This window comes from Rhinolophus hipposideros, assembly GCF_964194185.1.
Source record: "Rhinolophus hipposideros genome assembly, chromosome: 22".
In the NCBI taxonomy this organism is placed as follows: domain Eukaryota; kingdom Metazoa; phylum Chordata; class Mammalia; order Chiroptera; family Rhinolophidae; genus Rhinolophus; species Rhinolophus hipposideros.
In genome coordinates, this window is record NC_138068.1 from 21,805,323 (window position 1) to 21,821,451 (window position 16,129).

A 16,129-nucleotide genomic window follows, 5' to 3' on the forward strand; every position below is an offset into this window, starting at 1 on the left:
TGATGCTAACAGCACCACACTTCATCTTATTTGCATCAGACCCAGTCTTGCAAAGTGCATTTTATGTCTTACTGGGCCAAAGCAATGAAACAATCCATGGTTTTTCATTTCGAAGAAGTCATTGCTTACATCCCTGCAATTAGATGCTTCAAGGGAGAGTCTAGGCCTGGACGTTTGTCCTTCTGCTCCCTCTGCTGGCCAACAAGGGCATCATCATGCAAGGAGACGCCAAGTCATATTCCTGCCCTTCGGGAACTTCAAAGTTGATATGAATCGCCCCAAGAAGCCCCACTCATGGAAAAACCAGAACCTCAATTTGAAGCTGAATCTCACAAACATACTCGATGGTCCTTCATTCCCACACCTGCCTCCATCCTGGCCCAGCTTGCTCTGTGTCCTCACCTCACATTAGGAAATGCCAAGGGTTGGAAGAACATTTCAGTAAGAGACCATCTCAGAAAAAGTATTGCCTGCACCATTCTTATGAAAACTTGGAATCTCAGGGGTGGCCAGATAGCTCAGTTGGTTAAAGCGCGAGCTCTCAACAAGGTTGCTGGTTCAATTCCCGCATGGGATGGACAGCGACTGGAGTTGGAGCTGATGGGCCCTGGAGAAACACAATGTTCCCCAATATTCCCCAACAAAATTAAAAAAAAAAATCCAAAAAAACTTGGAATCTCAGAATGTGTCTTCAGAATGTGCCTTCAAAATGAGCCTCAAACAGAGTATAAGAATCAAAACAGCCTAATGCATGTCCAACACTTGCTCTTACCCGACAGACTCATCAAGAAAGATGAAATTCAAATGGCCAGTATCAGTAATCAAGAAACCCTGAAATAACCAACTCTGAGAAGAAAGTTTTCCTAATTGTCACCAGGCAACTTGAGACCCATCTCCAGGCCCAGTCAGAAGAACCTCTCCCCACCTCCCCAGGGCTAAATGAGGCTCAGAGGCAGAGTCCACCCTTCCTGTCTCTTCCAAGTTCTCCAGTAAACACCCAAGAGGCTGCTCCTGACCCCTCAGAATCCATACCAGTGACTCTGCCCCAGAGAAATAAAACCAACAGTGTCCAAGTGGCCATGGACCCACAGGACTTGGCAGCTTTGTCTCCTGTAAAAGTACACTGAGATCTGAGCCCCAAAAGAAACTATGTGTCTGTTTAAGTTAGTTAACAAGGGAAGTTTTTGTCCTTCCTCCTAGACACACAGAGTCAAACACAGCCTTATCCATCCAGAGAAAACAAGCACAGGCCATTATCTTAAGGGCAACTGCAAAAGGGAGGGACGGAAAAGGCTGCCCGTCTGAAAGCCTACCTTACCCTGGACTCACCTCAGAGAACTTGCCATCACCAAACCACTGGACCCACCGCATGCCAGACATGGCCTGGCGCTTGGAGGTGGCCTTCCAAGACACCACCATGGCAGGCCACCAGGAGAAGCCCTTGATCTTTCCCCATACGAGGTCCCCTATTCCAAACTCCTTCCCATCCTGGAAGATAAACCACATGAAGGAATGAATCCCAATGAGACAAGCCAGCCAGGTTGAGGAAAAGTCATACCCATCCCATGGACCTGCGATGGCAAGTGCCTCACAGTCCCACTTAGGGCTTCCTGCAAGAGCCCGGCAGGGCTCCTCAGGAAATTATCTCTCTGCTTCCAACATTTCATGGTTGAAAAACTATGTGAGAATAAGGGGCAGTGGATGGGTAGGATTGGTTGTTTGATAGGAACATGGGGTTTCTTATATTAGATCTGTAACATTTAACCTAGCAATGAAAGATGTCAACTTTCTGAAATAAGATAAAAGTGAAATAACGACAAACACCTGAATATTCCCACTACAAACCATCAGATAGGCTATTATAAAGCCTTCAAATGCTTTAAAAATTATTTAGCCATTTGCGCATAAACTTGCCATAATGTCAGGTGCCCATGAAAACATGCGAACTATTAAACTGTATCTATAGTATGATCTACTCTAAAGTACCGTACCTAGAGAAAAACATTTCTACACAATATATAGGTATATACGTATGTACTACATATATATGCAGCAATGCTTAAGTGAAAACAAACAAGCTCAACTGGTTAATTATAAACAAAACACTAGATGGATTATACATACAATGGATTACAGACACGAAAGTGAGCCAATTCTAATTCCTAATAAGTGAAAAGCCAAACAACAGTGGTATTTGTGAGTGGTATTTATATTATAAGCAGAATCATGTATTATGTATATAAAACATATTATTTCTAGGTACAAGTATGTAATGTTCAGAAAAATCAGGTGCTTGAGTTATGTCATGGAGATAAATTGGGTGAAGGATCATATTACATGTGAAAAATTACACTTGGAGAATGAATTCAAATATTATGCTAAAAGTAACAAAAATATAGTTTGGGTAACAGTTTGCTTTTCTCTATATTCAGCCCTTCCTGGTGGTACCTGATACTCAGTGCCATCTGCGTCGTCTCTGCCCTCTGTGTCCACCTGTGGGGAGTCCAAGCTCTCCTGATGGCTGTCCTGAGCCAAGTGATTGTAAGGGGTACTGCTGCTCTGGGGAATCACGTCATCTGTGAGGTCGATGGTGAGGTAGAGGCCGTCAGGAGATGGCCACGGTGTGCCTGTCGATGACGCTGCACGCCGCCTCAGGGACTGTGAACAGAAGGACATATAGTTTAGGCCACAGCAAGCCAGGCGGACGACCAGAGACCAGTGGCACCACCAACTGCTTCCCAGGAGAGCAGAAAGAGTGAAGATGTAAGTTAAGGAGTACAGAGACCACCACGAATGCTTTTCCAGGACCAAGCATCCCTTAAGTGATGGGAGGAAAGCCATTTCCAGCAAAACAGAGACAGAGTCAAGCACAAAGGCATAATAATGATGAGAGATGCCAAAAGGCTCAGAGAACCAAGCTCAGACAGGGCCACTGGTTTCCTAAGTGCTCCCTGTGTGCCCAACCTTGGCACAGGAGTGGAGAGTGGCCGTAACCCTTGCGGCTGCCTCCAGATAGTCAATAAAGATACTAGAAAGACAAGACATTTCTGGAAGTCAGTGGTTTCGAACTCATTTCCTAGAAGGGGCAAGAATCCAGCAATGCTTGCATTCCCGCCACAGTTCCATCCAGGATCAGGCCAGGAGAGAAGTCATCAGGCTTAAGAGAAGCTTACCCAGCACCCAGGAGAGAAATGAAAGACAAGAAGACCCTGAAAAGGAGAGGCGTGTGAAGAACAGGAGCGGGTTAGAGTCATGGATCGGCTTTCGGCGGTGCAGTGAGAGGAAGATCTTCCAATTAGAGGCAGGGGACAGGGGTCTGAGCGCCCGAGGAACCAACCCTGGTAGCTGAGAACTCCACGGGGGACTCGTCCACGTGATTGCGGACCTGCCGGCCTCGGGTGGAACGTAGGAAGGGTCTGTACCTCTCCCGGCTGGAGGCACTGTTGTGATTTCGGGTTCGGACCTGGAAGCAATAGAGGATAAGCACGAGGCCTTTGGTGAGAGCAGGCACGGGGTTCGGGGCAGGCGGCTGATAAGACTGGGCTTGGCAGGCGGCCTCAGGTCAGAAGTGCACGAGGTGCTTCAGTAGTGGGGGGGGCTCTGGGCTGGGAACTTCCCACCCAGAAACTCAGTAGTTCGTGCAATAAGGGGGTCATAGGGTGGCCAGCAAGGCTGCTGCACAAGTCACAGCAGATCCCACTGCCTGTCACAGCTGAAACTGGCACCTGCAAATTGAAGTGAGAAATAAAATCCAAGTTTACTCTAAACCAAATTTTTTTTTTTTCCAAAAAGCATTAGACTAATTGCATTCTTCAGGAAGGTGCTGGATCCTCAAGATGGATGAGAAACCCTTAGGCTTCTTTCTCAAAATGGCATGAACTTGAGCGTTGCCAACCTGTATTCAAATCCTACCCATAAGAGTTAATGTTGAACCTTGGGTAAGTTATGAGAATGTTCTCTCTTCTGTAAAAAAAAAAAAAAAAGGGAATGACACATATTATATCCTAGTAGAGTGTGGTCATAAGCTGCACCTGCAATGGTCATTAAGTGATAGTTGGCTCTCTAACTGAGGACTGGTTGACCATGAGCAATAAATACTTTCCCATTTCCAGATCTCTAAGTCACAGAATCCACCCACCGAAGTGACTCCCACAAGTAACTGGCACTGACCCATCCACTGGCCAACTCTATCACCCTGGGGCACTTCTAAGAGTGTTCTAAAGAGAGTTTTAAAACTGCCATGCGAAAAAAAACCTTCACAATGATAGTTCATGAGGCTTGCTGTCATTTTTCCAATTTGAAAACATCTGTTCACCTCTCTCTTCAAAGTCCCTCCAGGGAGATCCAAGACGTGTTTTTTTATACAGGACTATGAGTGGTTGGAGGTGCCTTGGCTCTGGGGTGGGGACTTACAGCTGGGCTTTCAGACCGAGTTCTGGTTTCACGGAAGAGTTTTGGCATCACTGGAGTGTCAGAACGATCTCCATCTTCCCCTTCGCCATCTCCATCGCCCGTCAGATCCTTTATAAATGAAACATTATGAGCGTCAGGATGTCATTAAGTCATATAACCAATAGTTTAAAAATGAAGAGTCGGGCCAGCCCAGTGGCTCAGGCAGTTGGAGCTCCGTGCTCCTAACTCCAAAGGCTGCTGGTTCGAATCCCACATGGGCCAGTGGGCTCTCAACCACAAGGTTGCCAGTTCAACTCCTCGAGTCCCGTAAGGGATGGTGGGCAGTGCCCCCTGCAACTAAGATTGAACACGGCACCTTGAACTGAGCTGCCTCCCGGATGGCTTAGTTGGTTGGAACATGAACTCTCAACCACAAGATTTCCAGTTTCATTCCTCAACTCCCGCAAGGGATGGTGGGCAGTGCCCCCTGCAACTAAGAGTGAACACGGCACCTTAGGCTGAGCTGCCACTGAGCACCCGGATGGCTCAGTTGGTCGGAGCACGTCCTCTCAACCACAAAGTTGCCAGTTCGACTCCCGCAAGGGATGGTGGGCTGCGCCCCTGCAACTAGCAACGGCAACTGGACCTGGAGCTGAGCTGCGCCCTCTACAACTAGGACTAAAAGGACAACAACTTGAAGCTGAACGGCACCCTCCACAACTAAGATTGAAAGGACAACAACTTGACTTGGAAAATATAAAAGTCCTGGAAGTACACACTGTTCCCCAATAAAGTCCTGTTCCCCTCCCCCAATTAAAAAAAAAAAAGATGAAGCGTCAATCATGTTTAAAACCAATCTTAATATTGGTCTGAGACCTAAAAATATTTTCAACTACCTCATTTATTCCAGAAGATTTTACAATGGGCTCACACCCCAGGATCATGAATTCAAGAGATGGTTGCTACAAGATAAGCCCCAGTGGAATCAGAAAACCAAAGAAATGGTGTAAATGCAATCAATATGCATCGTGAAGGCTTCTTCTGTGTCTATACCTTAGACTGATTTGGCCATGCCTAGCAGGGAGACCTGGTCAATTTTCACAATTAACAGTGCCTGGGTGTAATTGTAGGCTCAAAAGGATGCTTCCTGATACAACGACCAGGAAAACTTGGCACCAATTCTGTGTCAAGTCACATAGACACCCCACTACTGCACATCCCATGCAGCACACCACACCAAAACCCAACAAAAACTGAGCACAAAAACTAGAGCAGTGGTGAATGGCCCAACATCTGGCCAGGGTGTTAAGAACTTGACTTTTCACTTGCCAACTGTGTGACCTTGAGTCCATTCCTGTCTCTTTAAAATTGGAACAACAGTATTTCCGTTACAGCACAACAGGGTTATAGTGGGAATCAAAACACGCTTCACCAAAGGCTGGGCACAGAGGAAATGCTCAGACAGGAGATGTCATTACTGCGATTGGTAACAAACTACCAGAATAACTGTCCTCAGCCTCTGATCCAGCACACTCTCCCCATCATCTGGGTGCCCACTGGTTGGTTGCCCTCCAGCAGGACAAATAAAATGTATGAGATCAAGCTTTCATTTACCCATGATTTTGTCCCCAATAACTGACACTGGTTCTCTGAAAAAAGTAACCAAATTGACAAAACTTTGGTACGGTTAGTAAGAAAAGGCATACATAATGTCAGGAATAAAAAAACACGGAAAAACTGTACCTTGGAAAAGAACTAACCAAGTAGAAACTTTAGTATTGCCTCAAGTATTAAAAGATTTTGCAGCGGTTGCAAAAAGAAAAATTCCCTAAAACAAGACAGACAAGTTCTTTCCAATGTACATCAAAACCAGACGCAGATATATTACACGAAATAAAACTATACATCCATTCTATTCATGAATGGATGCTACAAGGTAAATCAAATTCAAAATATACAATGACCAAGTTGGACGCATTCCAGGAATAAAAGAACAGTTTGATCCATTAGAAATTAATTGATCACCCAGATTGAGAAAAAAATAATTTCAAAAAATACACAGGAAGCATCTAGTAAAAAAGTTAATTTAGTAAAATAGGTGTTTATGATTTTTAAAAAAAAAAGTTGGCATGTAACAGCAGCAAATGGCATCCTAACCGGTTGTTCAAAGCCCTCTGTGTGCTAGCAGTATTCAAGTTCGTCATTCAACAAGTATTTACTGGGCACAGGTTTAAGTAGGACTCATGTTCCCGGTTAATGAAAGCTAAATGGAATCCTCTGAACCCTGAAAAAGGGAGAATAGAGCCTATACCTGAGTATAACTTAGCAGGCTGGAGACCTCCCTCTTGGACAGTCGTGAGCTTGATCTGCGGCCTGTGGAGGAAAAGAGAACCAGAGTCTGTTTCGTGGAAGGGGCAGCCGCCAGGTTGGACAGTAGCCATGTCTTCCTTTACGGAGGGGCAGTCCTCTGTGGCCTCCTCTCTGGGCTACGGGCTGCGATCTCACTAAACCCACTGGCCTCCTCAGGGGTTAACTCCTAGCCCCTCAGTAACCATCGCTGCCTCCATGTATTCATTAAGGCAACAGTGCACAGGGCCAGGCACATAATAGGACCCAAAACAATACTGAAGGGTCTAGTGAGAGAAGGCATCAAAGTCCTTCCAGAACTGTGCTGCCCAAGTCAGTGGCCACTAACTACACTTACATGAACAACCCCGTGCCTGCCACATCAGCCACATTTCAAGTGCTCACATGTGGCTAGTGACCATTGTAATGAACAATGCAGAAACAGAACACTAAACCCTCACAGAAAGTTCTGTTGGACAGCACAGTTCAAGGAGTTCTCAACAGGATGGGACAATACAGGGCCTTTCTAACCAGCTGGGTTAGAAAATCTCAATGGGGAGGACAGGATCCCAGGTGATCTGACCTGGGAACTGGGGAGGGGAGGGAAGGGAATGGAGCAAGCCTCAGCTCCTCCGCCCAGGGTATTTTTCTTCCCACACTATCAGTCCCAGTTGTGAGGCATCAGATGGGGGTCCCACTGCAGAAGGGCCAAAAACCCCGGCCTATGCTGGGACCTCTTTCATCGTGACTGGAAAAGGACAGGGATCATCACCTTGGTGTCACTTCCTCAGAGTCCCAGCTGAGGTGAGAGAAGGGAGGTTAGGGCCTGTGGCAGGGAAGAGAAATGGGCTTGGCTCTGCCTACGTCCTCTTCCCTTCCCTGGAGAGTGTAGTGGAGGTTATTAGGGACCACACCCTCTCCCCACAACCTGCCTGCAGCCTACTAGGGAGGGAGTCTCCTGTCCCATGTCCCAGCTGTGGTCCGCAGTGCCTGCCCCACCCCTCACCCCCACAGGCCCGGCCACCTCTGATCTCGGGGGTGCTGATGGCCTCCAGGATCGGGGGTGAGGGCGCATCCTTGGAGTCAGAAGACTGGTCACTGCAGCCCCCATTGGTGATGATGGAGTCTTCCCTCCCGCTGGCGTCCTCCTCTCTGTTGAGTTGTCTGGTGTCTCCCTTCATTGTTTCCTGCAAGAGGGACCAGAATGGATAGGTTATCAGGGAAGCAAAGGCTCGAGGGGGACAGCACACCCCTAAACTTCCGACCAATGGTTTTATGTCCTCAGGCCAAGAGAGGTCCCAGGACATATTCTCAAGGTGATACTCCTGGCCCAAGGACCCCACCCAGGCTGCCCCCCATAACCTGTCCCCCTCACCAAACTCCGAGGCTCAGGACTTGGTTCCATGTGGCCAGGCGGCCTGAAGGCTCAGATGCCAGCACCCAGGACAGAGGAGGGGGGCTGGGCTGTGGTCTGAGGCTCAGGCTGCTCTATGCAATTAGCCGGCCACTTCAAACAATGCCATTTAGGACCCGCCTGCCCCGGCCTGCCTGCCGCCAGCCTTGGTCCCCTCTGCCCCTGGCCCCCTCTCCCTGCCCAGCCTCCGCAGGGCCTCAGGAAGCCAGTGCATTATTTTCCCTCCTGACCCCTTTGTTTGCTCTCTCCCTTCCCCTCAATCTCCAGGTCCTCTTCCCACAGCCCCCTCCTCCCCCACAGAACAGCTTCTCTCTTCTCCATGGCAGCACAAGCCCCGCCTCACCCCCACCTCAGGGGCCCATTGGCCTGCTGGATTGTCGCTCACTCCCCTCCTCCCTCACCAGCTGGGGCTCAGAGTTCCAAGTTCCCAAGAAGGGAAGGGATGGAGGAAGCAGAGGCAAAGGACTGGGGCAGTTAATAAGGGGCATGCTCCCCCCATCTGCTCCAGCCTCACCCCACTCTAGGCCGTTGTCTCCCCACTGCTGCCCCTCCTGGTAACTGCATCATCACTGGGCTATTCAGCTAAGACCACCTTGGGTCAGGTCTTCACCCATGGGTTGAAGAGCTGTGTGAACTTTAAGCTGGCCCACTTCCCGCAACATTTGTTGGCTGCACGAACCTTCACCTTTCTCACTTATTCCTAACGTCATTGTGGGACCATCTGATAGACAAGGAAAACTAACACACATATGTGGCTAGTGTTCAAGACCAAAACTCCCTAAGTGGTGGGGCTAAGGCAAAATTACAGCCTACGTACAGTGTGAGCCCCCCAGACTCCTATTTCTTAGTTTCCCCCAAACAGCTCCAGAGGTTATTTGGTGCCACACCGACGGCTGGAACTCTGCTTGGGAAAAGGTTCCCCAGCACATGGCTACCAAACTCCAGGCCTCTGCGCCACGTCTGGGGGCCTCACCACGCAGTGCCAGATGACTCAGGGCACCTTCTAGAAGCATCATCTAGGTACTTACCACACAGTGCCAGATGACCCACGCTAACCTCCCAGGGTACCTTCTAGAAGCATCATCTGGCTCCAGGGCTGCAGTGGTGATGCTGGTGCCATGTCCACCAGGGGGCGTTGTGGGGCTCAGTCTTAAGGGACCTGCAGCGCCCCCAGGCGGATTTCCAATGTCACATGGGGGGTCCCATTCCATCCCCCAGGGGTGGGAGTAGGGCAACTGGATCTCTGCTATTCCAGATATGGCCCAAGGTCCAGCACCCTGGGAATCACCTGGCAGCTGATTAGAACTAAAGAATCTCAGGCACCGTCCTAGACTTACTAAATCAGGATAGACATTTTCACGAGATCCCTGGGTCATTAACATGCAAGTTAAAGAAGCACTTTCCTGGTCATAAATGTATACGCTGACACACAGTACAATGTGGTATTTACCCCATGGGATCCGGGGTGCGCGGTTCCCGGTTCCTAGTCTATTTTCTCTCAACACACTGTTCAGGAATCTCACCAGCCCCAGGGAAAAGGAGTGCGTGGCCCAGCTTGATGAGCTACTTCTTAGCCCCTTTCACTCCTAAGCCCTGACCTGGAAGAACTGACCTATGGTCCAGTTCCTGTGAGGCCAAGCCGCCAGAATCCCAGAAAAACTGCTGGAGTGTAGTTCAAAGTAATAATTAATTTCCTGCATTTTGTCCCAGGCCAAACCAGTGAACTAAGTAACCTGGGTGGCCTGGCAGGAGATGGGAGGCTGGGCCATGGGGTACAAGACACCAGGAAGGTCCATGGGGAGCTCTGGGGAGGAAAAAGGGGTAGACGGGGTTTCTAGTCAGGAGCTGGCAGTACATCAGATGCTGAATGAAAGGGCATGACTTCCTCTTATCTGGGGGATCCAGGGTTCCCTCTGACTGCCCCTAACTGGGTCAATCAACTAGACAGTCCCAGGTAGAACCTGCAGCCCAGAAAGAACCAACAATGATTAACCACTCCGGCCTTCCCACAGAGTCTCAGCAGTGCCTGCTTGTGCCACCAGCCTCCCTGAGGGACATGTGGACAGAGCGCCTTCCCAAGCCAGATCTCAATGCTCAGGAAAAACTCTCCTAGCCCCAGAACCAGACTCATGGACCCTGGAGAAAGATTCAAGGAAGACAGCCAACCAACTATTACGTGTCACCAGCTACCTGGGTGCCCTGGGCTGAGTTGGGCACGTAAAATACTCTTTCCATTTGCAAAGCTCAATGTGACTTCATAAAAGAATTCCTTCTCTGTAGTTTTCATCACTCTGGGTTTGCAATGACATTGACTATCCTGGCTGCCTTACTGCCAAATCATCCAGAACCCGCACCCATGACCAAAAGATGCCCAGCTCAGCTCCTCTTTCTCACCCACATTCTACAGAGACAAGTAAAGCCAGCCTTCAGGTGTGTACCTCTGCTTTTCCCTCCGTCTGGAAGCCCTCCCATCTCCCTACCCCATGCCTCCTTCCTACTCAGACTTCAAATACCACATCTCAAAAGCCAGGAAGGCTTCTCTCATAGGCTTCTGCTTCAGGAAGTAACAATCTGGCCCTTCCCAAGTAAATACATAAATCCTCTAACCAGATAATTCTTTTTTCAGTGTTTACTACTATATGCCAGGCACTCTTCTGTGCTTTACCTGTGATAACTCATTTAATCCTTAAATATGGTACACACTATTATCTCTATTTTACAGATGGGCAAACTGAGGCATAGATAGGTTAAGCAACATAATGCATACTTGATTAATGTGACCTGAAGTGTGAGTTTAGAGAAGTTAAATAAGGACACACAAATTTAACTCCATACTCTTGGCAACGGGAAGAAATTAGCACCAGAGATTGGTGTTTAATGGTAAATACAAATCTTCCTCACCTCGTCCTACATATCTCAGTTTGGCTTCTAGTGATTCAAGATTGGCATTTCCGGGGTCGGCCCGGTGGCTCAGGCGGTTAGAGCTCCATGTTACTAACTCCAAAGGCTGCCGGTTCGATTCCCACATGGGCCAGTGGGCTCTCAACCACAAGGTTGCCAGTTCAATTCCTCAACTCCCACAAGGGATGGTGGGCTGCGCCCCCTGCAACTAGCAACGGCAACTGGACCTGGAGCTGAGCTGCGCCTCCACAACTAAGACTGAAAGGACAACAACTTGAAGCTGAATGGCACCCTCCACAACTAAGATTGAAAGGACAACTTGAGTTGGAAAAAGTCCTGGAACTACACACTGTTCCCCAATAAAGTCCTGTTCCCCTTCCCCAATAAAATCTTTAAAAAAAAAAAAAGAAAAGATTGGCATTTCCTGGATAACGTGGCCCCCAACACAAGTCAACTGTGCTATACAGTGTGATCATTCCAGTGCTCCAGGATAAACTGGCAGGGTTAACTTCCCTGAAAGAGGTGACACATTTCTATGGGACTTTTCCAGAGTAGCATAGTACTAGCTTTCCAACTGCTCCTTGCCACTCTACTGTACTGTGAGCTAAAGGCAGTACAAACATCTCTTAAGCCCCACCCCGTCCTGAAGCAGGTCCTGTTATCAATCTGCTCTCAACAGGCTCAGATGAATTAAGTCACGTAAACAGTGGCAGCACCAAGACTCACGCTCAGGCAGTCCAGGGCACGTGCCTGTAACCGCTGTGCACAAGACAAGGCTGACGAGAGTTATAAAGTGCTAACAATGAATCCTCCATTCCAGGGGCTACAGGAGTGTTTCTGGCTAAGGGACATGATACATCAGCTAGGTTCGGTTTCACAGAAGGTGGTGATCTAACCTCCTGATGGGGGAGGGGAGTAAACTCTGACCCTTTCCCAGAGGCTGGGGTCCAATATATGATTTAGGGGTAGGCAGCATCGTGGGGTGGGCTTACCCTTAAGGTTCTCCCTGCAAGGCCCTGACTCATTAGTGCAGGGTGCTTGTGTCTAGACTGAAGCAGGTCAGACGTGTCCAAATGCAATGTGGCAGACAGAAGGGTGGGTGGCACCACCAATTAGACTCAGGGAGGAGGCCCAGGAACTCCCCCGAATCCAGCCATAAAGCTGAGAAGTGATGTCATTCATTTCCTCTAGGCTGGCACCGGCACCAGAGCTATTTCACAGCACCTTGTAAATGTTAATTGCATTAATTAAGCTCACAATGCAGGAAGGGGGTGTGGAGGGCATGATGGGGAAGTAGGTGGAGGGGGGCCACTTGGGCATCCCTGCCCCGCTGTGAGCCCCCCAGGGCTTAGAGATTCAGTGAAATAAAAAGGGAGAGGTTTAAAGATATTTCCATCTCCCCTATTTAAAAATGCCTTCTCCACAGCCTGTGGAAAAGAAATCTATACTTCTGAATCCTCTCCTGGAACAGCTCAAGTCTTTCTTAGCTGTTCCCGCTGTCCAAGATTCCAAAAGAACAGCTGAGATGGAGCTATTGCTTGGTAACACACACACACACACACACACACACACACACACACAAAACTACCCAAGATATCGCCTCCTTTTGCAGATGAGTAAACTGAAGCTCAGAGGAAGCAGATCAGCAGACCCCCTGCCGGGATTCACACAGCAACTAAGTGAATGAAGATTTAGGCCTCATCCGGGAGACAGATCTTAGAGACATCTTTAAAATAATGTGGTAAATATAGTTATAAAAGTTAAGCCCAGGAAGGACACTTCACCCAGATTGAGTGGAAAGGTGGGGAGGCAGGCACCCAGGCAATGGGGATGATATGTACAAAAGCCACAAGGGGACCAGAAAGGGGCTGCCCTCCAGGCTGGTAGCAGTGCACAAGGTGCCAGTTCATTGCCTTTGCCTAAGGAATCTCCACTAAATTCCAGAAACGATCAGATTCACAGGAAAGCAAAAGCCCTCCACGTTTTTCTCAAAGCCCAGTTTTATCATCTGTGAAATGAAGTGACTCCACCTACTTCCCTGGGTGGGTAGTGCTAAGGATCCAAGTAGATGGCAAAACCCTGAGACATGGAAATTACACATTCTCGTGCTGTCTTCCCAGCTACGCCTCACACAAAGCAAAGCATCTCTTCTTCCCCAATGATTCAAAAGGCGTTTGAGAAATTCTCAGTGCCTCTTGGTCATGGACACATGTACCACTCACTGTCTTCATACAGTAAAGGCTGAGCCTTGGCATATTTGTCAGAATTATCAAAAGAATTGATCCCCGTAGGGGGTCAAATTAGACAAGTGTAGAAAGTTGGCTATGAAGATGTTCCTTGCAGCACTGCTCATAATAGCAAAACACACCTAGATGTTTGTCAATGGGCTGGGATAAAATTATATACCATACCTTTTAGGTAATTCACAGGGGAAAAAAGCTAGGAACATACATCAAGACCTGAACAGATATGGCAACTTAAACTGGAGTTTAGAGTCAGACTTTCTACCCTATATAAATAAAATGCAAGCAACCAGCCCACTTCCCCTACAATTTATTCGGGAAACCCTTGGAAGGATAAGTGGAGAGCGAAGCCAAGAGTAACACAGAGAATGATGGGTGGGACAGCATAAGGAGGAGGATTCTGGGAGCTGCCATACCCACTCCCGTGGCCATGTGTCCCTTGGCAAAACCAGAACCAAAGAGCCTTCTGCCCTCTCCCAAGGAGGTAAGAGAAGAAATGAGACCAACATTCTGAAAAGCTACTGCCTTGGCTCTGCCCATCACTGTGAGCTGCACCCGTTGCTACCACCAATGTCTTAAATCTTAACTTGTCTGTAGACAGTGCCTTAAGATGGCAATCTGATAATACGATCTAAAATGCCAAGTGTCCATATCCTGTTACACGGGATTCTACTGCTAGGAATACAGCCAACCCAAAGCTCTCATCAAGATGTATGTGCAAGGATAGTCACTGCTATCCCATTCGTCATACCAAAAGCTGCAACAAATGACCATCAACAGGAGACTGGCCAAATTACAGGCAGCCAAACTGGGGAATATTACTGAGAGGACAAGAATGAGGTAACTATTGTCAGATGAAGCCATGAAAAGTGGAAAAACTCTGTAGAATACAATCCCATTTGTTCATTTGGTAGCATATGCATTAAGCTACGTTCCTCCAGCATTTTTTCTCTAACTGTAAAAAGTCAGGTCACTCAGGAAGGTAGCTTCTGGGGGAATTGACCACTATATGTCCATGTTATTTTTATAATCAGAAAGCAGACTTTCAAACACTGCTCTCCAAGAAACATTTCTTCCTTTGATAATAGCAATTCAACTTTAGTCGACCTAAAATTATTTGTATATGGTATGAGGCAGAAATCTCATCTTTCCCTACCAGGAAAGCCAGGTACCCATAATAACTATTATGTCCCAACTCCACCTTTTATAAAGTTCCCCTATATACAAAGGATACTTCTGGGCTCACTTTTCCTGTTATTTATTCCTTGCCAACCCTTTCAATCATCATAGCTTTACAATAAGTGCGCATGCCTGCTAGGGCAAGCCTGTCAACCTTATTGAAAGGTTTCGTCAATTTTCTCCTAAAAGTCTTCAACATCCCTGAGTTTGTGTTTTCTTATTTCTAGTTCCCTCTTCTGGCCTGTAGATTTCTTTTCTGTGGAGCTTAGCTCTGCACACAAATAAATTTAGACAGCATTTCTAGTTGTTTCAATATGGGAGGACTTACAGATAATCTCCACCATAATCAGAATAAGTCCTTGTGTATGTTATTTTTAAAAACGACAAAATTTTCACAATACTGAGGAAAACTAGGAGGTGGAGGTGAGGGAAATGGGTGAAGGTGGTCAAAAGGTATAAACTTCCAGTTGTAAGATAAATAAATCCTGGTGAGGTAATGTACAGCATGGTGACTATAGTTAATAAAACTGTATTGCATACTTGAAAAGTTGCTAAGAGAGTAGAACTTAAAAGTTCTCATCACAAGAAAAAAATATTTGCAACTATGTGAGATTAAAATAAAGGGAATTCCATACAGCAATTGGCTTTTTAAAAAGCCCACAATATTGCACATAAACCACGTTTTTTAAAACCTGGCCAGTTCCCAGAGCTCAGTTCCCAGATGCTCAGTTGGTTAGAGCGTGAGCTCTTAACAACAGGGTTGCGGGTTCGATTCCCACATGGGCCGGTGAGCTGCGCCCTCCATAACTAGCTAGACTGAAGGACAACGACTTGACTTGGAGCTGATGGGTCCTGGGAGAAAAAAAGACTTCGCAATTGAAAACAAACACAACTGGCCAGTTACCTGGTGGTAGTGTTTCCGGTCTGCCCATCTCAACAGTGGTGCAGGAGGCCTGCAGCAAAGCAGCAGGCATAGGGAGGTACTCCAGAGCATCTTAACCCAACATATCTGTTCATTCTGCCAGTTCTGTGGGTCCAAGCCAGGTGGAGCCAAAGGTCTCAAAGAAATGTAACAGCATTTCAATCCAGATTCCACTCCTTGTTAGTGTGGCCTTAGGTAAGGGTGACAATCATATTTAACATTGAGCAGTTACTCTGCACTGTGCTTATAACTCAACACATAACATCCCAGGACAGATCAAGACACTGGGAAAGGCCACCCTTACCCATTCATCAGAAAGGAGTTTCTGCTGGCTTTAGGGACCATGCTCAGCACTGAGAATCAAAGGCAGAGAAAGGCTAGACTGCCCCCTGCCCTCATGGAGCAGCCAGTTGGGTTAAGAGAGGGTGGTAGGGAAACAAAGCTAGGAAACAGCTAAAATAATAATAAGGTTGGTTATTATTACTGCTCTTATACTGGATACCCTTTTGCCAAGAGCTCAGGAAGATAAGATTTCACCCACACTCTCTATGCGCATATGCTCAGAATTTTCAAAATCCTATCATCCAGTTACACACAGCCTCCTGTGTAACCCAGGACAACCCAGGAAATCTCTGCCAACAGCACCTGCCTGCTCAGGCATCCAGCCTAGTTAACACTCCATTTCTCACCACATCCCAGGTGAGATGGTTTCCTTCCGCTCACAGTGTCTCC

At 47.5% G+C, this 16,129-nt stretch overlaps 1 protein-coding gene across 4 annotated transcripts in view; it reads right to left on the minus strand.

The window, feature by feature from the left end:
* Positions 1-15,479, minus strand: part of DNMT3B (DNA methyltransferase 3 beta) — a gene marked incomplete at its 5' end in the record, with an annotated part of 32,844 nt that extends 17,365 nt beyond the window's left edge. For 2 of the 4 annotated variants that reach the window (XM_081034650.1, XM_081034649.1), the window contains 7 exons: positions 1,330-1,488; positions 2,449-2,658; positions 3,338-3,463; positions 4,414-4,521; positions 6,704-6,765; positions 7,763-7,925; positions 8,114-8,143. In XM_081034650.1, the coding sequence (XP_080890776.1) occupies positions 1,330-1,488; positions 2,449-2,658; positions 3,338-3,463; positions 4,414-4,521; positions 6,704-6,765; positions 7,763-7,925; positions 8,114-8,143 (858 nt within the window). Of the gene's footprint in view, positions 1-1,329; positions 1,489-2,448; positions 2,659-3,337; positions 3,464-4,413; positions 4,522-6,703; positions 6,766-7,762; positions 7,926-8,113; positions 8,144-15,379 lie in introns of those variants that run through there. The other 2 variants (XM_081034648.1, XM_081034651.1) reach the window with 2 other exon arrangements.
* Between the last annotated feature and the right edge of the window lie 650 nt (positions 15,480-16,129).